General features: G+C 45.7%; 1 protein-coding gene across 1 annotated transcript in view; it reads left to right on the plus strand.

The window, feature by feature from the left end:
• The window catches only part of LOC309567319 (uncharacterized protein C17orf67 homolog), a 47,919-nt gene extending 21,280 nt beyond the window's left edge, over positions 1-26,639 (plus strand). The window contains exons 3-4 of the mRNA XM_082272735.1: positions 3,968-4,112; positions 26,520-26,639. Of these exons, the coding sequence (XP_082128861.1) occupies positions 3,968-4,084 (117 nt within the window). The 3' untranslated portion in view covers positions 4,085-4,112; positions 26,520-26,639. The remainder of the gene's footprint in view (positions 1-3,967; positions 4,113-26,519) is intronic.
• Positions 26,640-26,906: the final 267 nt, after the last annotated feature.

The following is a 26,906-nucleotide window of genomic DNA, read 5'->3' on the forward strand; positions in this document are numbered from 1 at the left end:
CCCAGATCTGTGGTGTTAAACCCAAAGGGGTAAAGGTGACTCACAAAAAAGTATCCAGCTGACTCACTGTTGAAGGCATGAAACCAACCAGGAAGGTGCAACAGTGACTAGTAATGGCAGTTATCTGTGATTTTTGGCAGTGGACAGATCAGACCCCTAACTGACTTTTTTGACACTTTTGGGGGGACCAGTGACATTACTACAGTAATCAGTGCTAAAAATATGCACTGTTACTGTAATAATGACATTGGCAGGGAAGGGGTTAACCCAGGGTTAAATGTGTACCTAGGGGCGTGTTTCTAACTGTATGGGTGGCGTGGCTTGTGAAATGATCACAGAGACCTGTTTTCCTATATAGAAGGATCACCGGAGCTCTGTGATCATTCCAGAGAGAACGGTCAGCTGTGTTTACAACAGCTGACCGTTCTCTCTCAGCGGGGATCGATCGCGGGTGGCATGCGGCAATCGGAGCCGCCTGCCCCATGCATCAGAGTCCTGCTACCGAGTGGGGGCCGGAGCGCGCCGGCGCACGCTCGCCCCCTAGCTGCAGGCACGCGACCGACATATACCTACTGCGGTTCGTACAGGAGGGCCACCCTGCTGCAGTATTTTTGTTGCGGGCTATCCAAAAGCGGTTAAAATGCTGCAATGGACCTTATCCTCTTCCTTACTAGATGCAGTGCTCTATACTGAGCATCCAGTCAGTACCGTGAATCGAATTACTGTGTAAGCTCAATGTCATATTGTTTCCATGCTTACACAGGACATTAGCTTTTTCCTTCCCCCTTGATTACAACAGTGATTAGGCCTGGCGACTGGATGCTCAGTAGAGAGCACTGCATCCAGTAAGGAAGAGGATAAGGTTCATTGCAGCATTTTACGAAGAATTTCAGGTATGACATTTTTTACATATTAATATTGGTTCAGCTTGGACCAATGTAACTATGCATATACCATACCTGTGGTATTATTCTAGAATAGTGGTTCTTAAAGTGATGCCTTGAGGAGGAGCCATCAGCTCCTATCATGTAGCCTTCACCTTCTAGTCTTCAAGGACTGTGTTCAGGACTCCCCGTACCGGTGACGCCACTTCCGGCTCCGCGTTCCACGCTGGCCAAACACAGAAGCACCACAGAGGAATACCAGCCCTTCATCCCCAGTGACATTGGTGCGATCCAGTCCTCCAGCATGCAGCAGTAGAAAGACCGTTTATCTCCAGACATGCCCATCATTTCTAAGGGTTTTCAATCATTTTCAATGAATGCATCCCTTATAATACTGCACTTAGTGGCACCTCCATTCCCCCCCCCCCTTCTCTCTTGTACACCCACAGAGCATGCGCACACTCTGAGGATCATAAAGAGATAGTGGCCACACACCAAAAGGATGACTTGATAGTAGCAAAAATTTATTTGTACAAATCTGGATGCAAGGTACAACAGAATGGAAATGGTAGACGCGTTTCACACAACCAACAGCGTGCTTGTTCACTAGTGAAACGCGTTTACCATTTCCATTCTGTTGTACCTTGTATCCAGATTTGTACAAATACATTTTTGCTACTATCAAGTCATCGTTTTGGTGTGCGGCCACTTTTTCTTCATGTTCCTGTTATCCGGTGGCGATCCGAGGTCCAGCACCCACGGCTGATTGTGGATATAGATCCACCTGAGCGGTGTACATCTTCTTTTCACACTCTGAGGATGGCAGCCTGAATTACAATGCAACCAACTTTCTGCACAGATAGCAGACTCATTTTCCCTGCCCCTTAGCAGTCCAGGTGACTCTTAAGCATTGGAATCTTGGAGCGCCAGACTCCCAACTCCCAACAATACTTTTTCTTTGATACTAAACACACACTGGTTAATTTTCATTGTCCTTTCTATTTCTGTATGTTGATGATGGCAATGTAATTATTTTAATTTAAAAAAAAAAGGAACCTTTTCCCTAATCCATGTACAGCTGTCACAGGATTCAGCCTTCTCCCAGCCTGTCTGCAGGGAAACATAAGCAGGAGGAGCTTCTAGTCCTCTGCTGCTGGTCACATGTTCAAAATAAAAAAACGGCCTTTGGAATTCAGAGTAAAACTCAATAATTAATATCAATAAACTGTTTTAAACTGGCATTTCTGCCAGTCACAGGCTGTGTAACGCGACACCAGCCTGTGTCTTAGAACAAGAGGGAGGTGAAGCCTTCAACAATCTACATGTAATATCCTGCCCTCCCAGTGTTAAGCTGGTTTGTGGGCAAGGAGGAGGAGGAGGAAGGAGTGGGATGTTATTTACCACTGTGTATATGCCTACATGTGCGACTCTATAGTCACAGATGTAATAGGGAGGAAATGCTCAGCATAGAAACTCACTGAAAACTGAACATGTGCAGAGGTGCCAACATTGCTCTGCAAAATCCCTAGCTGAAATGAGGACATGGACAGAAGGGCAAGATGGGGAACAGCAGGATCAATCAGGTTTTTTGCAGGATACAGATACCGAATATCGTAGTGACTGAGTGAGTATGAACAGCGTGGAATACACCATTTATTGATAGTCTTTTTATGATGTGGGTTTAGTGACAATTTCACATTTTTTAAGATTCTGATGAAAGCTTTGAACCCCCTCCCCAGAATTATTGACATAAACACAAATTCGCATGCAATGAATCTATGTAATTTTTTTTAAATTGAAATTCGATTGTCTCCTACATGCAGTGTATGACCATAATGGATAGGAAAGTTTTGTGGGACTTTATAGGTGCAAACAAAAAAGGAAAATACATTTTTACAAAAAACTCAAAATTTTTATATAAAATACTAATAATTTTATTAAATTGATTAGAAAGGCATTAAAAAAACATTTAGTCATAAAATGGCACTTGTGTTGGTATCCGCCCTACATGTTTCACCACAAGTCATGGCTTCCTCAGGAGACTTACGAATCCATATGCCAAATATTTTTCTACATGAAATATAACAAAAAATATACATAATTATAGACATATTGCATGAAAATAACAAGGACTTTTTTTTTTTTATTGAAATTCGATTGTCTCCTACATGCAGTGTATGACAATAATGGATAGGAAAGTTTTGTGGGACTTTATAGGTGCAAACAAAAAAGGAAAATACATTTTTACAAAAAACTCAAAATTTTTATATAAAATACTAATAATTTTATTAAATTGATTAAAAAGGCATTAAAAAACATTTCGAGTCATAAAATGGCACTTGTGTTGGTATCCGCCCTACATGTTTCACCACAAGTCATGGCTTCCTCAGGAGACTTACGAATCCATATGCCAAATATTTTTCTACATGAAATTTAACAAAAAATATACATAATTATAGACATATTGCATGAAAATAACAAGGACTTTTTATACAAAAAAATCATACCACAGAAAAAAAAGGGTGCCTTTCATCATCCATGAATGTGGATATTATTCAGTATATGACACACACAACGTTTGAATAAAGTAGACAATCTTAACACAAACCTCACTTATTTTCATGCAAAAAGTAATAGGCATCCATTACAAAAATGAAATGCAATAATCTTGTACAAATTAAACAAAGCTATTTTAATTCTGTTTAATCTACTACTGCTATTACTACTAAAAAAAAATGAGAAAATAGCACTTATTAATATGGAGGGGCACAAGATGCTGCATTGTGAACACAGAAAGTTGACGGTTTGGCACTGTGACATTCAGAGAATGCTTTCAATGAATATCACTTTTGGGTAGACTGGCCCTTTAAACTCTTGCTGGCAGTCACCTCAATTGCAGCACTTGGCCTGGAAATGTGATGTCATGAAGATCTGTGTTTATGATGTAGCGCAGTAAAAAGGACCACTGTGGCACCCCACTAATGTTTGACCCATACATTACCTATCTGACTTGATGTAAAGCAATATAAATAACAGCTTTAAAGCACGGTTTAGATAAAGCATGCCTGTTCTTTGTTTTATAGGAGTATATGCTGTATCTCCAGCGCCTGGAGCAGAGATCAGAGGAACAATTCTATGAGCATTGGTGGAACCCACACTGCCAACCTCACTGCAATCGCAACATTGTCAATCCTGTTTAATAGCAGCAGGACAACCTGGCCTATGAAGGTATCCTTTTTCTGTTTCCTGAATTCTGATTTTGGACAGTACCTTGGATTACGCTTCTCTCTCACCTGCCTTGACCCCTAGACTATGACCACACTTCTTTCTGCAGCCTTCCTCAACCCATAGCCTGTCTGACTATGCTTCTGCCTGTCACCTGCTTCGAACCCTAGCCTGTCTGACCATGCTTCTCTTTGCAGCCTTCCTCGACTCAAAGCCTGTCTGACTATGCTTCTTCCTGTCACCTGCTTCGAACCCTAGCCTGTCTGACCATGCTTCTCTTTGCAGCCTTCCTCGACTCAAAGCCTGTCTGACCATGCTTCTGCCTGTCACCTGCCTCGACCCCTAGCCTATCTGACCACTAGGGATGGGCTCTGTGTTCGAGTCGAACCTAAGTTCGACTCGAACATCAGCTGTTCATGTGTTCACAGAACACACAAACAAATAGGGCGCTCGGTGGGAAGTTCGCTCGCCGATGAGCGCTCCATAATGCACTGCGCTGTGGCAGTGCATTGATTGCTGATGATGGGCCAAATCATGCACCTGAGCTGTATGCTTTGGCCAATCACAGCACAATGTCCTGTCAGAGCCAAGATTGCCCAAGGGGTTAAAGGGGGCTTCCAGATTCCGATAAGCCCCCCACCCGCAGACCCCCACAACCACAGCTCAGGGTTGTCGGGAAGAGGTCCTTGTCCCCATTAACATGGGGAAAAGGTGCTTTGGGGGGCACCCCAAAGCACCCTACCCATGTTGAGGGCAAGCAGCGTGGTATGGTCGCCCCCCCCTTTCCTGGCCTGCCAGTCTGCATTATTTTTTTTTATTTTGGCATGGAGTTCCACTTAAAATCTGTACCAGACCCAAAGCTTCTGACAAGTCCTTCAATAAAAAGAAAAAAAAAAATAGTGTTCCTCAATGTAAATCCATCGTCAATCACGACGCCCGCCGGACCCGAAAAATAGAAAAAAATTAAAAAGGTTCACCTCTTTAGAGGCTACCCACCGTATGCCTGCTCTTCAGCTTTGACAGCTTTTTTATAGGCAAGGGGCGGGTCCACCCAATAATGTCCCCTAGGTGGCGCCGCCCTCTTCTGACTTCACATGCAAACCATTTTTGAATTTTCTTCTATTTTTTGGGTCCGGCAGGTGTTGTTAATGACGATGAGGGGGGTGGGATCTGGGGGCTCTCTTGTGAAAGGGAGCTTCCAGTTTTTGATAAGCCCCCCCACTCGCATACCCTGACAACCTGGGGACAAGGTGCTTTGGGGTGGGGGGCAGAGCCCCCGTGCTATAAAGCATCCATCCCCCCATGTTGAGGGCATGTAGCCTGGTATGGTTCGGGGGGGGGGGGAACTCGCTCATCCCCTCCTCTTTCCTGACCTGCTGGGCTGCATGCTCCGATAAGGGTCAGGTATGGGTTTTGGGGGGGCCCCATGCTGTGTTGTTTTTTTAAACGTTGGCATTGGGTTTCGCTTAAAATCCAAACCAGAACGAAGGGCCTGGTATGGACTGGGGGGCGGCCTGCAGTCTGTCCACATGTCCTCACCCGCCGGTATTTTCATTTACTGATTTGCCTCCTGGACCCTGCCCTCTGGCCCAATTTGCCCCATAAAACTGGCACTATAATAAAGTGTAGCGCTAGCCAGTGGGGACCCTTTTCGTGCGGGAGCCAAGAGGAGGCTGTGGGGAGCAGCTTTTTTTTCTGCTGCCCCCCTGCAAAGTGCTGCCCTAGGCCTGGGCCTTTTTGGCCTAGGCCAGGATACAGCAGTGGATGCACTACTTTACAGGCTCAGTAAGGGGACCCCCCAGGCACGATATTTAAAGGAATTTTTCATTTTTATTGTTTTGCTTTAAGCATCATTAAAATCACTGCTCCTATAAAAACGATTGTTTTAAAAAATTATTTTTGCATTGATACATGACCCCCATAGCCGTACCCAGGTCCCCATAACCTTTTTTGGCAATAACTTGCATATAAGCCTTTAAAATGAGGACTTTAGATTTTTCATGTTCGTGTCTCATAGACTTTAATAGAGTTTGCATGTTTGCTAGAACTTTTTCCCTGTTCGAGATGTAACCGAACAGGTGGGTGTTCTACTACTGATCACGCTTCTCTCTGCAGCCTTCCTCAACTCAGAGCCTGTCTGAGCATGCTTCTGCCTGTCACCTGCCTTGACCCCTAGCCTATCTGACCATGCTTCTCTTTGCAGCCTTCTTCAACCCATAGCCTGTTTGGCCATGCTTCTGCCTGTCACCTGCTTCCAACCCTAGCCTGTCTGACTAAGCTTCTCTCTGCAGCTTTTCTCAACCCATAGCCTGTCTTACCATGCTTCTGCCTGTCACCTGCCTGTCACCTGCCTCGACCCCTAGACTGGTGATCATGCTTTTGTCTGCAGGCTGCATCGACCCTCAGCCTGTCTGACCGCTCTTTTTTCTGCAGCCAATCTCAACCCCTAGCCTGTCTGACCACGCTTTTGTCCCTCAATTTGGTATTGTACCTGGTTTTCTGCTGTTGCTTAGCCCATCTGGCTGGGGACTCGCAGCACTCTAACATTGGCCTAACTCTGGCCATTGCAACTGTCAAAACAGAGGATCTACCGAACTCTGAGACTCACAGATTGTAATAAAAAGTTTACTGAGGTCATAGACACTTCTAAGTAAAGCAACTGTTGAACCTCAAAACGAGTCAGCAAGCATACATAAGGGTATTCCAAAGCCAAAAATCTAAATCTATAGACTAGTATTATTCGATTTGTAAGTGGTACTACCAGGTTGTACCTTGGAACACAGTCAATACCGGCAAATCCTAACATTACTTTGTAGCGTTACCTCACAAAGGCCGCTGATATTAACTGGTTCTTTCCCAAACAGTATAGAGGCCGCCAGTCACCCAAGCAACAGTCCATTCACTCAGGCTTCAATAAACAGCCACGGAGTTGTCTTTTTGTAAATTATTGCTTGTAGAATTTGTAACAGGAACGGGATTGAGGCATGGGATTCTCCAAAATGCTTAGTAACATTAATCAGGAGACACTCTTCTTCTTGTGGGTATGGGAACCTCACAGTTGAAGACCATGAGGTATGTCTCTTAGGCATCTGGATACCCTGTATGGCTGCAGAGCTATGGGTAGCCAGTGAGATTTTAGGGTGCTGCACAGTCAAAGGGGGGTCAGTCAAGTGGGGTAAACACTAGTAGAAAATCTGCCAAATTCCTGTCCGAGGTAAAATCGTATGCTTTTCGGCTAGTGTGTACACAACTTTCAGCAGCCGATGCCGACATTTTCAATGAAAAAAACGGAGGGACAAACACCAACATTTTTTATCATCCATCCCCAGCACGACCAATTTTCGTTTAATGTGTATGCAGTACGTCTGTGAAAAATCAGATACGAAAGACCGCGCATGATCTAAAGTTGCTGACGACCCCAAAAAAATAAAAAAATCGGACGAGAAATTTCGTGAACATTATGCACTGTCAACTAAAAACGGTTATGACCGCTGAGCATGAGAGAGAAAAAGTGTGTACGAGCCTTTAGGGTCTTTACTCAAAAGTCACCAGGACAGCTGCTTCCTTCCAACTCTTTCCAGACATGGTCCAGCGAGTGAAACTCTCCCTCTCCAGAGCTGATCCCCCATGTAGAGAAATCCTGCACTCAGCTCCAGATTATTCCCAGGTTCCCCAGCCCTGCCACAGCTAAGACCCTACAGAACAGCAACTCAGTCCATAGGATGCCTCAGAGGCAACCAGCCTCCTAAAGCTCCCAGAACTTTCCCTTATGGAGAAAGGAACAGTATCTCCAGGGCTCCAGGCTATTTACCACCTCCCAGACCACCTTCTGAGCACACCTTCCCAGAGATTTTGCCAGGACATGATAAATATTCAGACCAGTTATTTGAATTTTCCACCCTACGCTCTGGACAGGATGAGGACCTCCAGCATTGCCGAAATCCCCATAGGAAAGCATTGAATAATGCTTTCCTATGGGGAGGTCTAATGCGCGTACGCAGCCATTGGCACACAGGCACATTAGGTCTCCCCCCGCCGGCTGACATTGGCAGCGGAGGAGAGTAGGCGGAGCCTGACCCAGTGCCGAGGTAAGTCACTAAAGGGGTTTAAACCCCTTCAGCATCTTAGGATGGGGGGTGGGAGGGAGAGGGACACTACAGGGTCCTGCAGTGCCAGGAAAACTAATGTTTTCCAGGGGGCTGCAATTTTTATTTTGCCTAGGGCGGCAAAAATCCTTGCACTGCCCCTGGCTCTGGGAAATTCTTCGTGAGACGGGGGGAAACAAACTCCCAGCCCGTCAAACCATGAGCAGACCTGAGCAAGTGATTACTACTCCTTTTGATTACAGAAAGGGACAAAAACTAGATTTATCTAGAATCCTACACTAGGAGGGTGCTACATCTATGTAATAAAAATATTAAAATTATTTTAAAAAATCTTGCTGTCCAAACTACAAAGTAAAAGTTTTGGCTGGAGTTGGGCTTTAAATTGGCAGAACCAGTGCTTTTTTTCAGCGGGAACATGGGGGAACGCAGTTCCGGCACCTCCAGCAATAAATGTATGTAATGGCAAGGAGTGCTGGAGGGTCTATTAATGCTTGCTGTTGGGGGATCTATTTTTGTGTGGAGGTCTGTTGTTACTGGGTAGGTCTATTGTTGCTAGTGGGGATCTTATGCTGCTGGAGGGGTCAATTGTTGATGGGAGGGATTTACTGTTGAGGGAGAGGTCTATTGTTGATGGCTCCTGGAGGGTCTATTGATGCAGGCTGCTGGGAGATCTGTTGGTGCTGCTGCAGGCCTGTTGCTGAGATGGTATTTTGTTGCTGGGGGGGGGGGGGTCTATTGTTGTGTGGAGGATCTACTGTTGGGTCTTTTTTTACTCATTACGGGGGATCTATTTTACTGTCATTCTTGTTATCATGAACTGTTGAGGGGGAGGTCTATTGTTGCTTGCTCCTGGAGGGTCTATTGATGCAGGCTGCTAGGAGATCTGTTATTGCTGGTATGGTATTTTGTTGCTGGAAGGGTGGGGGAGTCTATTGTTGTGTGGAGGATCTATTGTTGCTCAGATGAGGTCTATCATTTCCGGGGGGGGGGGTCTACTGTTGCTGGGGGTTGGGTCAATTGTTACTCACTGCGGGGGATCTATTTTACTGTCATTCTTGTTATTATGAACAAATTCCGTGCAAATCATTTAGTAGCGCAGAATGATACTTGGTTCTGTATTCTTTAAAAGGGGTGGTGCTTGGAGGTGGGTAGGAGGTCTAACCAAGGGACGCTGCTCAGAGGTGGGAAAGGAGCAGAAACGAAGGATGACTCACAAGGAGGGGGAGTTCCTGCACCTATTCTATTAAAAAAAAAGCTCTGGGCAGAACTACGAGCTCTCATTCTTATCCTTGCTTTACTACTCAGACACTGACATGGCATAGTTGCCAACATTTGAAAAACATTTCCGGGGACACTTTGCAGGACAGCTATCAATTACTTTCCACACCCACTTCCCTGAAGCTCCACCCACTCCACATAATTAATCTCCGCCTACATATTATCAGATTATAGGGTCTACTCAATAAAGAGAGAATTACAGGAAATTGAAAAGGGAATTTTAAACCGAAGGCCAAAGTAGCAGAGTTGGAATAATTCTCCCATTCAGCTGCACTACTTCTGCCAAAAGTTTAAAATTCTCATCACAATTCCCTGCAATTCTAAAGTGTCAAATGTGCTCAGGTGTGACCATAGAAAAAATGTAATATGTAAATATAAATAAAGTGTAAATAAGTACATTGCCGTGACAATGTAAATTACCCGGGACAGGCTGCTATTTGCCGGGACTGTCACTGCAAAAACGGGACAGTTGGCAAGTATGACCTGGAACAAGCACCTATTAGGTATCAGGACTCTGGATTTGCACATGCTTGTTTTACAATATTAGGCAGGGATGTGAGGATCCAGAGCATGAACCTTCTAAAAATGTCAGCAATGAATATTTCACATTTCAATCATGATAGATTCCCTTTAAAATCTGCACTAACCCCTATGGCTTTTATTTATGTTGTCTAATTCCTTTGTGAAAAAGTACTTTGCATCGATTTAAGTGTATTGAAACAGGCTAAAAATATGTTTTAAATGTCCAAGTCACATTCATATGCAGCAATCCAGAGCAGCACATAATTATACCGCTGTGAATACATGACAGGAACACATATAGCCTGGGTGAAAACCCATTGTTTTTGCTGCTATTAAATCAGTGGTATAATTATATGTAGCATTAAAGGTCTCCTGTAATTTGCTTGACATATCTCTTAGGAGAGCTAATTAAGTATTGCTGTTCTTTGCATCTCTTGTACCTTTAAAGTAACACTAAAGGTTCTTTTCTGACAGCCTAAGCAACAACCAAATCCAGTTACTATGTGCTGCAAAAAAAATGTAAAAAGTAAAATTCTTCCTTTAATCACTTGCCTACCTACCCCTTCCTGCCCAGGCCAATTTGTAGCTTTCAGCACTGTCGCACTTTGAATGACAATTGCCCTGTCATGCAACACTGTACCCAATTAAAATTCTTATCATTTTTTTCACACAGATAGAGCTTTCTTTTGGTGGTATTTAATCACCGCTGAGTTTTTTTTTTTTTTTGCTAAATAAACAAATAAATATTGAAAATTTTGAAACAAAAAAAAAACAAAACAAAACGTTTTATAGTTTGTAGTGTTGAGCGAACACGGACTGTATTATTCGTGTTCGTACCGAATAATTGGATTTTTTGTACCCGAACACGGACACGGACACTTTACTGTATGTTCGGGTAAAAATCCGTGTTCGGTCGTTTTATTTCCGGGTTTTGCATGCTTTGGCGCTCTTTTCATGGCGGGCTTTCAACAGCCAATCAACAATCGTTTAACTGGTGTGCCTTAAGCCATCCCAGCCATGCCTGCAAATGTCTCAGTAGCTGTGATTGGCCGTCTGAAGCATGTGACCAAGTCTTTATAAGTTCGAGGCAGCCGCAGCGGCGTCATTATGCTGCTTAGATTCAGGGACAGAGCACACATCAACGTGCTGGCTGCTGATTAGGGAAAGATAGGCAGGAAAAAACCATTTGTGTCCGGATAGAATTGAGGGACAGGTCGGAGTGTTTAGGCAGGGCGAGTTGTAGGCATTTTAGGGATAGAGTCTGCTGAATTATATAGGGTCAGTGTCTTCTACAAACTACAATCGATATTGCTGTGTGGGGGGTGGGGTCTGCACTCAATCCTGATCTACGATCTCTTCTCAATCCTGTTAGGGACAGAGTCTGCTGAATTTTAGGGAAACTGTGTTCTACAAACTACAATCGATATTGCTGTGTGGTGTGGGATTGGAGATAGGCAGGTGTCAGTGATCCACATCCATTTTTCTGTGTGTGAGCTGCAGTGAACACAATCTTTTTGGGCTGCAGTGAACACAATCTTTTTGGGCTGCAGTGAACACAATCTTTTTGGGCTGCAGTGAACACAATCTTTTTGGGCTGCAGTGAACACAATCTTTTTGGGCTGCAGTGAACACAATCTTTTTGGGGTGCAGTGAACAAAATCTTTTTGGGGTGCAGTGAACACAATCCTTTTTGGTGTGCAGTGAACACAATCTTTGTGGGGTGCAGTGAACAAAATCCTTTGTGGGGTGCAGTGAACACAATCTTTTTGGGGTGCAGTGAACAAAATCCTTTTTGGGGTGCAGTGAACAACATCCTTTTTGGGGTGCAGTGAACACAATCTTTTTGGGGTGCAGTGAACAAAATCCTTTGTGGGGTGCAGTGAACACAATCTTTTTGGGGTGCAGTGAACACAATCTTTTTGGGGTGGAGTGAACAACATCCTTTTTGGGGTGCAGTGAACAAAATCCTTTTTGGGGTGCAGTGAACAAAATCATTTTTGGGGTGCAGTGAACACAATCTTTTTGGGGTGCAGTGAACACAATCTTTGTGGGGTGCAGTGAACACAATCTTTTTGGGGTGGAGTGAACAACATCCTTTTTGGGGTGCAGTGAACAACATCCTTTTTGGGGTGCAGTGAACACAATCTTTTTGGGGTGCAGTGAACACAATCTTTGTGGGGTACAGTGAACAGAATCTTTGTGGGGTGCAGTGAACACAATCTTTGGGGGGTACAGTGAACACAATCTTTGTGAGGTGCAGTGAACACAATCTTTGTGGGGTGCAGTGAACACAATCATTGTGGGGTGCAGTGAACTCAATCTTTGTGGGGTACAGTGAACACAATCTCATACTGAAGGTTTGAGGGTGCTGCCTGTTCCATACTCCCCCTACTCCTCATCTAGCCTTTTAGGGGTACAAACAATAGTAATTGGGGCCTAGTGTGGTTGTGTACGTGTGATATACATACACTTTTTTGGGATCATATTTTCTATTCCGCTATTTAATCAAAAACCTTTGGGGATCAGTTAAATTGGGGGATAGTCTGTGTTGGTACGTGTGAGAGAGATCCACCTTTCCAAGTTGTTGGGGTTCATCTCATACTTCTGAAGGTTTGAGGGTGCTGCCTGTTCCATACTCCCCCTACTCCTAGCCTTTTAGGGGTACAAACAATAGTAATTGGGGCCTAGTGTGGTTGTGTACGTGTGATATACATACACTTTTTTGGGATCATATTTTCTATTCCGCTATTTAATCAAAAACCTTTGGGGATCAGTTAAATTGGGGGATAGTCTGTGTTGGTACGTGTGAGAGAGATCCACCTTTCCAAGTTGTTGGGGTTCATCTCATACTTCTGAAGGTTTGAGGGTGCTGCCTGTTCCATACTCCCCCTACTCCTAGCCTTTTAGGGGTACAAACAATAGTAATTGGGGCCTAGTGTGGTTGTGTACGTGTGATATACATACACTTTTTTGGGATCATATTTTCTATTCCGCTATTTAATCAAAAACCTTTGGGGATCAGTTAAATTGGGGGATAGTCTGTGTTGGTACGTGTGAGAGAGATCCACCTTTCCAAGTTGTTGGGGTTCATCTCATACTTCTGAAGGTTTGAGGGTGCTGCCTGTTCCATACTCCCCCTACTCCTAGCCTTTTAGGGGTACAAACAATAGTAATTGGGGCCTAGTGTGGTTGTGTACGTGTGATATACATACACTTTTTTGGGATCATATTTTCTATTCCGCTATTTAATCAAAAACCTTTGGGGATCAGTTAAATTGGGGGATAGTCTGTGTTGGTACGTGTGAGAGAGATCCACCTTTCCAAGTTGTTGGGGTTCATCTCATACTTCTGAAGGTTTGAGGGTGCTGCCTGTTCCATACTCCCCCTACTCCTAGCCTTTTAGGGGTACAAACAATAGTAATTGGGGCCTAGTGTGGTTGTGTACGTGTGATATACATACACTTTTTTGGGATCATATTTTCTATTCCGCTATTTAATCAAAAACCTTTGGGGATCAGTTAAATTGGGGGATAGTCTGTGTTGGTACGTGTGAGAGAGATCCACCTTTCCAAGTTGTTGAGGTTCATCTCATACTTCTGAAGGTTTGAGGGTGCTGCCTGTTCCATACTCCCCCTACTCCTAGCCTTTTAGGGGTACAAACAATAGTAATTGGGGCCTAGTGTGGTTGTGTACGTGTGATATACATACACTTTTTTGGGATCATATTTTCTATTCCGCTATTTAATCAAAAACCTTTGGGGATCAGTTACATTGGGGGATAGTCTGTGTTGGTACGTGTGAGAGAGATCCACCTTTCCAAGTTGTTGGGGTTCATCTCATACTTCTGAAGGTTTGAGGGTGCTGCCTGTTCCATACTCCCCCTACTCCTAGCCTTTTAGGGGTACAAACAATAGTAATTGGGGCCTAGTGTGGTTGTGTACGTGTGATATACATACACTTTTTTGGGATCATATTTTCTATTCCGCTATTTAATCAAAAACCTTTGGGGATCAGTTAAATTGGGGGATAGTCTGTGTTGGTACGTGTGAGAGAGATCCACCTTTCCAAGTTGTTGGGGTTCATCTCATACTTCTGAAGGTTTGAGGGTGCTGCCTGTTCCATACTCCCCCTACTCCTAGCCTTTTAGGGGTACAAACAATAGTAATTGGGGCCTAGTGTGGTTGTGTACGTGTGATATACATACACTTTTTTGGGATCATATTTTCTATTCCGCTATTTAATCAAAAACCTTTGGGGATCAGTTAAATTGGGGGATAGTCTGTGTTGGTACGTGTGAGAGAGATCCACCTTTCCAAGTTGTTGGGGTTCATCTCATACTTCTGAAGGTTTGAGGGTGCTGCCTGTTCCATACCCCCCCTACTCCTCATCTAGCCTTTTAGGGGTACAAACAATAGTAATTGGGGCCTAGTGTGGTTGTGTACGTGCGAGATACATACACTTTTTTTGATCATATTTCCTATTCCGCTATTCAATAAAAACCTTTGAGGATCAATTGAATTGCGGGATAGTCTGTGTCGGTACGTGTGAGAGAGATCCACCTTTCCAAGTTGTTGGGGTTCATCTCATACTTCTGAAGGTTTGAGGGTGCTGCCTGTTCCATACCCCCCCTACTCCTCATCTAGCCTTTTAGGGGTACAAACAATAGTAATTGGGGCCTAGTGTGGTTGTGTACGTGCGAGATACATACACTTTTTTTGATCATATTTCCTATTCCGCTATTCAATAAAAACCTTTGAGGATCAATTGAATTGCGGGATAGTCTGTGTCGGTACGTGTGAGAGAGATCCACCTTTCCAAGTTGTTGGGGTTCATCTCATACTTCTGAAGGTTTGAGGGTGCTGCCTGTTCCATACCCCCCCTACTCCTCATCTAGCCTTTTAGGGGTACAAACAATAGTAATTGGGGCCTAGTGTGGTTGTGTACGTGCGAGATACATACACTTTTTTTGATCATATTTCCTATTCCGCTATTCAATAAAAACCTTTGAGGATCAATTGAATTGCGGGATAGTCTGTGTCGGTACGTGTGAGAGAGATCCACCTTTCCAAGTTGTTGGGGTTCATCTCATACTTCTGAAGGTTTGAGGGTGCTGCCTGTTCCATACCCCCCCTACTCCTCATCTAGCCTTTTAGGGGTACAAACAATAGTAATTGGGGCCTAGTGTGGTTGTGTACGTGCGAGATACATACACTTTTTTTGATCATATTTCCTATTCCGCTATTCAATAAAAACCTTTGAGGATCAATTGAATTGCGGGATAGTCTGTGTCGGTACGTGTGAGAGAGATCCACCTTTCCAAGTTGTTGGGGTTCATCTCATACTTCTGAAGGTTTGAGGGTGCTGCCTGTTCCATACCCCCCCTACTCCTCATCTAGCCTTTTAGGGGTACAAACAATAGTAATTGGGGCCTAGTGTGGTTGTGTACGTGCGAGATACATACACTTTTTTTGATCATATTTCCTATTCCGCTATTCAATAAAAACCTTTGAGGATCAATTGAATTGCGGGATAGTCTGTGTCGGTACGTGTGAGAGAGATCCACCTTTCCAAGTTGTTGGGGTTCATCTCATACTTCTGAAGGTTTGAGGGTGCTGCCTGTTCCATACTCCCCCTACTCCTCATCTAGCCTTTTAGGGGTACAAACAATAGTAATTGGGGCCTAGTGTGGTTGTGTACGTGTGATATACATACACTTTTTTTGGATCATATTTTCTATTCCGCTATTCAATAAAAACCTTTCTAGGGCAAGATCTTAAATTACAGAAATATGAGGAGACCGTCAAATAAGGGCCGTGGCCTGGGTCGTGGTGCTGCTGGTAGAGCTCCTGTTGCAAGGAGAGGACATGGTCGATCTGTGCCAGCTACACGCACAAGTGAAACACCTTCCTCAAGTGTGAGTAGGCGACAGAACCTGCATCAGTATTTGGTAGGGCATCAAACGCCCCTAGAAGTGATGAGGCCAGAACAAGTTGAGGCGATAGTAGATTGGTTTGCTGCTGACAGTGCCTCCAGTTCCTTCACATTGTCTCCCACCCAGTCTACTGCAGAAAGGTCAGAGTTGGCACCTGCAGCCAATGTCCAACCGTCTTTCACCTCACCCCCTTGCAAATCAGGCCAGCAGTCTGAGCCCCAAGCCATACAGCAGTCTCTTATTCTTTTTGAGGACTCTGTCAGCAGGGTTTCCCAGGGCCATCCACCTAGCCCTGCCCCAGAAGTGGAAGAGATTGAGTGCAGCGATGCCCAACCACTTATTTCTCAAGATGAGTACATGCAAGGATCATCGCAGCACGTCTCCGATGATGACGAAACGCAGGTGCCAACTGCTGCGGCGTTCAGCATTGTGGAGACCGACAAGGAGGGCAGGGGTGAAGACTGGGTGGAAGATGATGTGGAGGACGATGAGGTCCTCGACCCCACATGGAATGAACGTCATGCAGGTGAACTGAGTAGTTTGGAGGAAGAGGCGGTGGTCGCACAGAGCCACCAGCACAGCAGAAGAGGGAGCAGGGTGCAGAAGCGGAGCGGCCGTGCCCTAGACACTACGCCCGCTACTGCCCAACGCAGCAAGGGAACGAGCGCACCAAAGTCAGCTCAAAGGAGTTCTCTAGCGTGGAAGTTCTTTAGAAAATGTGCTGATGACAGGACACGAGTGGTTTGCACCCTGTGCAATCAGAGCTTGAAGCGAGGCATGAACCTTCTCAACCTGAGCACAACCTGCATGATCAGGCATCTAAGTGCAAAGCACGAGCTGCAGTGGAGTACACACCTTCAAAACCAAGAAACGTCTCTGGCTCATCCTGCTTCCTCTTCTGCTGCAGTCTCGGCCGCTCCAGCCACATCTGTAGTGATACCGGCACCTGCCACCCCGCAAACAGACGATCTGTCAGCAACACCACCACCTGGGTCACCAACAACCATCTCCACAATGTCCCGTGGAAGCGTTCAGCTTTCCATCTCCCAAACACTTGAGAGGAAGAGGAAGTACCCCCCTACCCACCCGCGATCCCTGGCCCTGAATGCCAGCATTTCAAAATTATTGGCCTTTGAAATGCTGTCATTCCGTCTGGTGGAGACGCACAGTTTTAAAAACCTTATGTCGGTGGCTGTCCCACAGTACGTCGTGCCCAGCCGCCACTACTTTTCCAGGCAAGCCATCCCTTCCCTGCACAACCAAGTGGGGGAAAAAATCAGGTGTGCACTGCGCAACGCCATCTGTGCCAAGGTCCACCTAACTACGGATACGTGGACCAGTAAGCACGGTCAGGGGCGTTATATCTCCCTAACGGCACACTGGGTAAATGCAGTGGCGGATGGGCCTGAGGCGGATAGCAATTTGGCGCATGTCCTTCCACCACCGAGGATTGCAGGGCGCTTCAGTTTGCCTCCTGTTCCTAACTCCTCCTACTCCGCTTCCTCATCCTCTACCGCCTCCTCATCCGGACAGCGTAACACCTTCACCACCAACTTCAGCACGGCCAGGGGTAAACGACAGCAGGCAGTTTTACAACTTGCCTGTTTGGGGGACAAACCACACACCGCGCAGGAGTTGTGGAGGAGCATGGAACAGCAGACAAATGAGTGGTTGCTGCCAGCGAGCCTCAAGCCCGGCCTGGTGGTGTGCGATAACGGGCGAAATCTCATAGCAGCTCTGGGCCTAGCCGGTTTGACGCACATCCCTTGCCTGGCGCATGTGCTGAATTTGGTGGTGCAGAGGTTCCTTAAAAACTACCCCGATATGTCAGAGCTGCTGCAGAAAGTGCGGGCCGTTTGTGCGCACTTTCGGCGTTCTCACCCTGCTGCTGCTCGCCTGGCAGCGCTGCAGCGTAACTTCGGCCTTCCCGCTCACCGCCTCATATGTGACGTGCCCACAAGGTGGAACTCCACCTTGCACATGCTGGAAAGACTGTGCGAGCAGCAGCAGGCCATAGTGGAGTTTCAGCTGCAGCACGCACGCGTGAGTCGCTCTGCGGAACAGCACCACTTCACCACCAATAACTGGGCCTCCATGCGAGACCTGTGTGCCTTGTTGCGCTGTTTTGAGTACTCCACCAACATGGCCAGTGGCAATGACGCCGTTCTCAGCTTAACTATCCCACTTCTATGCCTCCTTGAAAAAACAATTCGGGCGATGATGGAAGAGGATGTGGCACAGGATGAGGAGGAGGAGGAGGATGAAGAGGTAACATTTCCAAGGCTTTCAGGGCAGTCATTCGCAAGGGGCTCCGAGGGTGGGTTCCTGCACACGCAAACGCCAGGGACGCAATTGTCCAGCAGGGGCACAGTTCTGGAGGATGAGGAGGATGAGGAGGAGGAGGAGCTGGAGGAGGAGATGGAACCATGTTCACAGCAGGGTGGCACCCAGGCCAGCTCATGGCCATCACTGGTGCGTGGCTGGGGGGATACAGAGGACACGGACCATACACCTCCCACAGAGGACAGCCTTTCGTTGCCTCTGGGCAGCCTGGCACACATGAGCGATTACATGCTGCAGTGTCTCCACAACGACCGCCGAGTTGCCCACATTCTAACTTGTGCTGATTACTGGGTGGCCACGCTGCTGGATCCCCGTTACAAGGACAACGTACCGTCCTTAATTCACTCACTGGAGCGCGATCGCAAGATGCGCGAGTACAAGCGCACGCTGGTAGACGCCATGCTGCTGACATTCCCATCTGACAGCGGGGCCACAGTGGAAGCACAAGGCAGAGGAGGAGGAGGAGGAGGTCGCCAACGCAACCAGGGCACCGCCAGCACCTCAGAAGGCAGGGTTAGCATGGCCGAAATGTGGAAAAGCTTTGTCAGCACGCCACAACAAACAGCAGCACCAGCAGCTCAGATGGAACGTCTTAGCAGGAGGCAGCATTTTACCAACATGGTGGAGCAGTATGTGTGCACACGCCTACATGTAGTGAATGACGGGTCTGCCCCCTTCAACTTCTGGGTCTCCAAATTGGGCACATGGCCTGAGCTTGCCCTTTACGCCTTGGAGGTGCTGGCGTGCCCTGCAGCCAGTGTATTATCTGAACGGGTATTTAGCACGGCTGGGGGCGTTATAACAGACAAGCGCAGCCGCCTGTCCAGAGACAATGTGGACAAGCTCACGTTCATTAAAATGAACCAGGCATGGATCCCACGGGACTTTTCCGTACCTTATGCAGAATAGCAATGGATACCGACCTTACCCACCCATTGTTCCATTTTTGCTCTTTCTCACTCTTTTGGGGTGTACCCTCATTTAAAATTTGTGAAAAGAAGCAGTGTTGGCTACCTCGTCCTCCTCCTCAGGGCCAGATTAATGTAGGGGCTATTGGAGCTGCAGCTCCAGGCCCCTACCTTTTATATAGGCCCCGGGTTGGCCATATTCACTGTTACCGCTCTTCTGTCACTTGTAAACACAGAAGTCTGGCTTCTATGCTCGCTTCCCCAGGCAGCACCCTCAGAACCTCCCCACACAGCGTGAAGGCCGGACAAGGAGGGACAGTTGGCGATGCATGGATGTGTTTATGGGCTTCAGAGACAGCATCCCATGTTGAATTAGGCATGTATGGCTGCACCCTTCCTCCTCTGGGTGCATGGCAAGGCACGGCCCTAAGGCCCTTCAAAATCCTCAGCACCAAGCCCATGATGCTGTTAATCCGGCCCTGGTCCTCCTCCACCACCGCTTCCACCTACACCGCCCATAGGTGTGCGCAGCCTATTGCATTAAGGTGTGCACCCCAAAGTTGAAATACACATGCATGTGTTTGCCAGCAGGGAGAGTAATGTATCGGGGCCATGTACCTGTAGGCAAGGAGAAATAGAGCAGAGCAGGTCCCAGGGAGATCTTTCCCATCTCCTCACTGGCAATGCTATGTGCCCTAGGTGATTAGGGTGTGCCCAGGCACACCCAGCACACCCTGTGCGCACGCCTATGTCACCGCCACATCCACCACCACCTCAACCTCCCTCCTACTCCATATGGGCCTCGTCCTTCAGAGATGAAGAAGAACATTGTTTTATTTTTCTGTTTTTTTTTGTTGTTTTAAGTTATTTCCCTATCCACATTTGTTTGCAGAGCACTTGCCATGCTCTTAATTACGTTTTGCTGCCATTTGCAGCACTCTAGCCCTTTCCTTTGGTGTTTTAGAGCCATTTTAGTGCCTTAAAGTTCGGGTCCCCATTGACTTCAATGGGGTTCGGCGTCCGGGAAAAGTTCGGTAAAAGTCCGGGACACGGACCCGGACTTTTTTTTAAAGTTCGGCCGAACCCGTCGAACACGGACATCTAGGTGTTCGCTCAACCCTAATAGTTTGTTATAACATTTTGCAAATTCGTAATTTTTCTCCTTACTGATGTGCACAGATGAGGCTGCACTGATGGGCACTGATAGGCTGCACTGATGAGTACTGATGAGGCAGCATTGATGTGCACTGATGAGGAGGTACTGGTGGACACTGATGAGGCAGCACTGATGGGCACGGATAGGCTGCACTGATGGGTACTGATGAAGCAAAACTGGTGGGCACTGATGAGGAGGTACTGGTGGACACTGATGAGGCTGCACTGATGGGTACTGATGAGGCGAAACTGGTGGGCACTGATGAGGAGGTACTGGTGGACACTGATGAGGCAGCACTGATGGGCACCGGTAGGTGGCACTGATAGGTGACACTAATAAGGGGGCACTGATGGACACTGATTGGCAGCACTTCTCAGGTGGACCCGATTGGACCCTCCAGTCTCTTCAATAGAGGTATCATCCAATCCTGTCTGCCAAAAATAGACGGATGGAGGACCTTTTCCCCATCCGTCTGATAGATCGGTTTGGATGGAAACAGACAGGCGGTCCGTTTACATTTTGTCCCATAGACCAGGGCGGGCTGTGTCCGTGACCACTCTACATAGAAGAGCGGACACGGATCTGTCATCCACCTGCTCAGCTGGGATCAGCATAGAGATCCGCTGCTGAGCAAGCGGATCCCGCTTCATGGAGGCACCCATGTGAAAGGGACCATACTGGGCACATAGAAATCAAAAGCACACGATCGCTCCTTCTTATGAAATTTTATTTTGCACTGAAGCAGTTACAACATCTTTGAAATTCTAACGTGTTTCGGCCTAAGCCTTCCTCATAACCTACAAAAAATAAAATCAAATTTATAAAAAGGCACACAACCCCTGTTGACCAGGGGCAGTACAATCTTAATTAAAATCAATTGGAAATACGAGGAGAAGAAGAGAAGCCAGAGAAACCAGAGAAAGGGAAGTAAACACACTGTGGAAGCTAGATAACATTAACCACATATATGCTGAGACTAAACTCTTCACTTCAGAAACAGGTTATTGTCCATTCTGCTATTCATTCCACTTGGAATTCTCATATTAAGCTTGTGTATCCACCACACTTCACGCTGGAGTAAAATGTAGTGTGTATCTCCCCCTCTGATAGGTCTTTAAACTTGTTCCAAACCAAAGAAAGAAAAAGAATCAAGGTTTCCTCCATGCACCATTTTAAAATGTTTCGATAATTTTGAAATGTTTTTTTGCATTAATATTGAGTGTGTCATTATAATGTTCTGATATTCTCACACGTAAATTACGAATGGTACACCCCACATACTGCATTCTTTGGTCTAGGCCGAAACGTGTTTGGATTTCCAAGGTGTTGTATCTGCTTCAGTGCAAAATAAAATTTCATAAGAAGGAGCGATTCTGTGCCGGCTTTTGATTTCTATGGATTCATGTTGGATGGGATAGCCACAGCACCGACACACAGCCCATCATCCTTTTATTGCGGTAGAGCTTGGGTGCGTTCTTATACTTCATACTGGGCACAGGTTCACTTTTAGTGTTGCTTTTAGGGTTAGGTTAAGGGCTAAATCTAAGAGCAACCTGTACTGAGAAAATTATGGAGGCCACCATTGATAACCTCAAGCTTTCAGAATCGTTGTCCTGAAGCAAGCTTTCTATATGCATACTTTCTTCATTTCAGTGAAAGTTTTAGGATAAACAAATGGCGACCACTTCAACCTATAACTGGCCTTTGCAGCAAAGAGAACGTGGAAGGCCCCGTTCACATAGGGGCGACGCAACCTCGGAGTGGCCGCCACGGACTTCATAACATTGAAGTCTAAGGCGGTCGCCTCCTGGTCGCCCCAAAGAAGCTCCGGACCCTTTTTCTAAGTTGGAGCGACTTGTGTCGCTCCTATTAGAACGGGTCCGCAGCTTCCCTATGGGAGGTGACCTGTGAGGCGACCAGGTCGCCTCACAGGTCGCCTCAGTGTGAACCGGGACGAAGGGTGACGCATGTAAAAAAAAAACAAACAAAAATTCCCAGCTCACCTACCAGCCAGCCTGCAACAAACCGATTTGACCCTGCCTAACAATTCACGTTAAGTTTTAGCATAACAATACTTTTCCAAAAATGAATGTTAACAGGCTATGCCAGTTGCCCTACTCATCCACTGCATATGCCCCAACACAATCCTCAGATCGGCATGTCCCCTTTTGCCAAATGCTGCTCTGAGCTGGCCTGTGTGATGGGAGTTGGCTGGCCAATAATACATCACCTGTTTCTCTGCCATAAAGTGCATGGGAATGCCTCTCTACTTGCGATCCCACTTTGTATTTCAGGGATGCCCAACCTTTTGACCTTCCTGGGACACAATTGAAGAAGAGGAATTGTCTTTGGCCACACATAAAATACACTAACAATATAGATAGCCGATGAGCAGAAAATTCAGGCAGATCATTGATATAGATAATGTACAGTACCTATCTGAGTAATAAAACTTCATTTTTTAAAAAAATATATTTTTAATTAAAAAAGTAAAAGAGGGCAACATAAAACGAGTTCAGTATTTGACACTGTTTATGATAAGCTAACGCGTCAATATCTGGTTGGACGGATGTAGTAGCAATTTGCGATGAATTCTCAAGGTGCTCATTGGATATTTTGGTTCTTTGCCCTTTGTGTGTGCTTCTTCCTTGAAAATAGTTGCTCACAAATATAGGTGCTGCCAAAAAACTGATGTAGCGCCCCCCCCCCCCACTCCCCCAACCTCTGGAGACAGGGAGGTCTTCTAGCATATACCTCAGGGCTTAGTTGATGGCTATAATGGGGAGTTTTGAACAGAAATTAGGCACCAGTTCCTATTGATCTTTTCAAAGCTTTAATGTGGAACTTGAAAGAAGGTAGTAGGAGAGTTAGGGGTCTCAGATACCAGTAGCAGATCATTTGCATTCTCCTTGGATCCTGAAAAAGTACAGATTCACAGTACCAGAACCTTTATGCCATCCCAGGAACACTGCAAACTTGCTTTCAGATGTAGAACAAGATTCAGCTTCACAATGTTAGAACCTTTAAGCCGACCCGGCAACACTGTAAGCACATTTTAGCTGTAGGTGCATCCTCCAAACTAGTCACCAGGCCCTCCTGAGAGACCAGCCTTCATCCTGGTTCTCTCCAGCAAGCGTCCTCCCCTGGATCTTCTCAATTTTGCTTGGCTTCATCCACAGGCAAGACAGCCTAAGGACCACCTTAAGGATTAGTAGGCCCCAGACAGGCTTCTGGGCCTACACACAGAGCTCACTTCAGCAGCATGTCAACAGGCCAGGAGAGCCTGAGGCTGGAGAGTGAGCGCATGGCCCCATCCAAATATATATCCTCCCCCATATTGCACCAGTGGCCTGGAATCTCCTACTGAGCTGGCTGGAAGAAAATTAAATATTCATAACTCAATTTAGTTGTACTATCTCCTACTGGCCTGTGTTACCAGTGACACCTACTGGTGACAGTGAGAAATGCACAACCTAACTGAGATTAGAGAAAGACCAGATAAACTGTACAATCAATCTGAGCTGCCTACAGCTAAACTTGCATTATAGCCCCAGTTTAGGACCAGGGGACTACACTGATGACATGAATAAGGCGTGATTGTGAAGAGTGGAATCTTTATCTTTGGGAAGATAAAAGTCCAGTAAAGAGACACTGTCACATTTCTCTTCGGCCAAATGTGTTTGCTAAGTGGAAATGCTTTTCTACAAAAAAATTCACAAACAATCAACATTTTGAAGTAAGTATGATTTTGTGTTGGACTGGATTTATAGTCCTCTTGACCCATAGGTTGGACACCCCTTTTGTATATGGTAATGTGTAATAATTTTTTTTATTAAAGTGTTACTAAACCCAGGAGCCTGCATTCACACAGAACATGGAAATGCAATTAAATATAAACTGCTAAATACCTTTTCTCGTGAGCAGTATACAGCAGTCTTGTGATTTCTATCATTGTCTGGTTAGAGCTTGTAGGAGGAGTTTTCATTCTCTTCTGACTGCCCTATAAGCTGCATGACCTATGACCCTCTGTCTGGACAGTGCTTATTGGCCCTGTGCCGATCACATGCACCCTCCCAAGAAGAAAAACTCTCTAGCAATACAAATCAAACTGAGCATGTGCAGAGTGCCTCCAAGACTCTATAAAACTGATGGCGAACCTTTGCACCCCATATGTTTTGGAACTGTTTCCCATGATGCTCAGCTACACTACAGAGTGCATGAGCATCATGGGAAATGTAGTTCCAAAACATCTGGGGTGCCAAGGTTCGCCATCACTGCTCTATATTATCAGGAGAGGGGAAGTCGAAGAAGGGATCAGAGAAGAGACAAAAAACTGAAAAAATTCCCAGCTCAATTCACCAACCAGTCTGCTTACCAACCAAATTAACCTGTCTAACAGTATGCGTTAAAAACAGGAGTTTAGTTAGCACACATTTGCAAACGCATGCATGAGCTGCAGGGCCACTTCACGGCACCCTGTATTACCTGCAGTCCTAACTCTTGTAAATTTATGAGAGTCTTCACAGTGGAAGCACATACATTCTAATGTAGGGTGACCAGACGTCCCCGGTTTCCAGGGACAGTGTCCGTATTGAGGACACTGTCCCCAGTCCAAGTCTGTCCCGGGTTTGTCCCTGTATTCAGGGCCGGATTCATGTAGACAGGGCATCCATGCTGGCTGAGAAAAAGCCTGGTGGCTCGGATGCTGACACCCCCTGCTGTGTGTATTATGCAGTCCTGTACCCAGCGCTCTGTGTATTATGAAGTCCTAAATACAAAAAAAGAACACCAGCGGGTGACGTCAGCGAAGGCGACTCCACCTCCCGTACACCGTAGGACGTAACGCCGCTTACGGGAGGTGGAGTCGCCTTCGCTGACGTCACCCGCTGCTGTTCCGAGTGTTTGCACGGTCTGCTGCCTATGTGCAGAGCCTGCGGCGCTGTTGATGTTATGAATTTTTACTGCATTTTTAATCCTTTTTCTATGCAAGTGTGATTCTTTTATTAAATTACTCAGTACTATACAGTATACGCTTAGAGGCCTCTTTTCTCTTTTCATACACCAATTGGAGTCTATGCTCAAGCGGCTGCACCTTAGGAGGCTTGCTGTATCCTGGTATTGTCTTTAATTGGAAGGATTGATGCTGTTTGCGTTTTTTGACCCGCTGGTAATACAGGGGTCAAATACTGAGGTGAGCGCATACGTGTGCCCTTGGTGAAGGGGATGTTCACTGACTAGTTCCTGTGTTACCTGTTTTCCAGCACTTTATGTGGATTTATGTACCTTAATGGTCTTCTGGGACTTTATCTGTACTTATGGACAGTTCCTTTACCCATCTTTCAATTGTTGCTGCCATTGTAATTTATCTCTGTTGAATGTGATTTGTGCTGCATCTTTTTGTGTATTTATTTCTGCCTGGGATTTCTGTCCTGGTTCGGTGTTCAGCAAGCATTTCAGTTTTTATTTTCTATTTATTTATCACCTGTCTGCGCTGATTGTTTTTTGTGTTCTTATATTATGCAGTCCTGTACCCAGTGCTCTGTGTATTATGTAGTCCTATGCCCAGCGCTCTGAGTATTATGTAGTCCTATGCCCAGCGCTCTGTGTATTATGTAGTTCTGTACCCAACGCTCTGTGTATTATGCAGTCCTGTACCCAGCGCTCTGTGTATTATGAAGTCCTGTACCCAACACTGTGTATTATGTAGTCCTGTGCCCAGGGCTCTGTGTATTATGTAATCCTGTGCCCAGCCCTCTGTGTATTATGTAGTTCTGTACCCAACGCTCTGTGTATTTTGCAGTCCTGTACCCAGCGCTCTGTGTATTATGCAGTCCTGTACCCAGCGCTCGGTGTATTATGCAATCCTGTGCCATTTGCCATTAAAAAAAAAAAAAAAATATGTCCCCGGATTTCATTTTAAAAATCTGGTCACCTTATTCTAATGGAACATGCGTTGTCCTTCCATGTGCTCTTTGCTATGAAGGTTCCCCAGTGAGTAGAACAAGCATACTTTTCTGCATATACAGAATGATTTTACTGTTGTGGGTTTAGTAACACTTTAGATATGAAATCCTGTACATAAATATTCTGTGTGTTTACCCAGCAAGTGGTGTTATAGCTCATTTTCCAATATTGTATTGTAATAGACATGTTTTCTCTTTTTAGATCTGGATAAGGACCTCAAAGTACTCTCAACAAAAATAAACAAGAATAGTTTTGAACCCTTCAAGCTAGATGCCCCAAAGCCTGAAAAATCGATGTGAGCAAGGACACATGTAGTGGACCGAACTGCTTGTTCATGGTGGAAGTCAACTGAACCCGACCGCCGGCTTTGAAGTGGTAGCAACCAATTAACCTCTTAACATATTGAGTTATGTGCGCTGTTTTGCAATTCAGAATGATCAGAATAACAAATGTTTATTAAGTAGAGGAAAGATATATTTCAATATTTTTATGTGCTGGGACAATGCATACGTACCATTAACTGAACCCTACCCCTCTGAGTGGCTCCAAAAATTGGGACTATACTTTCAAAAATGGGGAACATTATAT

The sequence above is a fragment of the Pelophylax lessonae genome, assembly GCF_965119305.1.
Source record: "Pelophylax lessonae genome assembly, chromosome: 11".
NCBI lineage: Eukaryota > Metazoa > Chordata > Amphibia > Anura > Ranidae > Pelophylax > Pelophylax lessonae.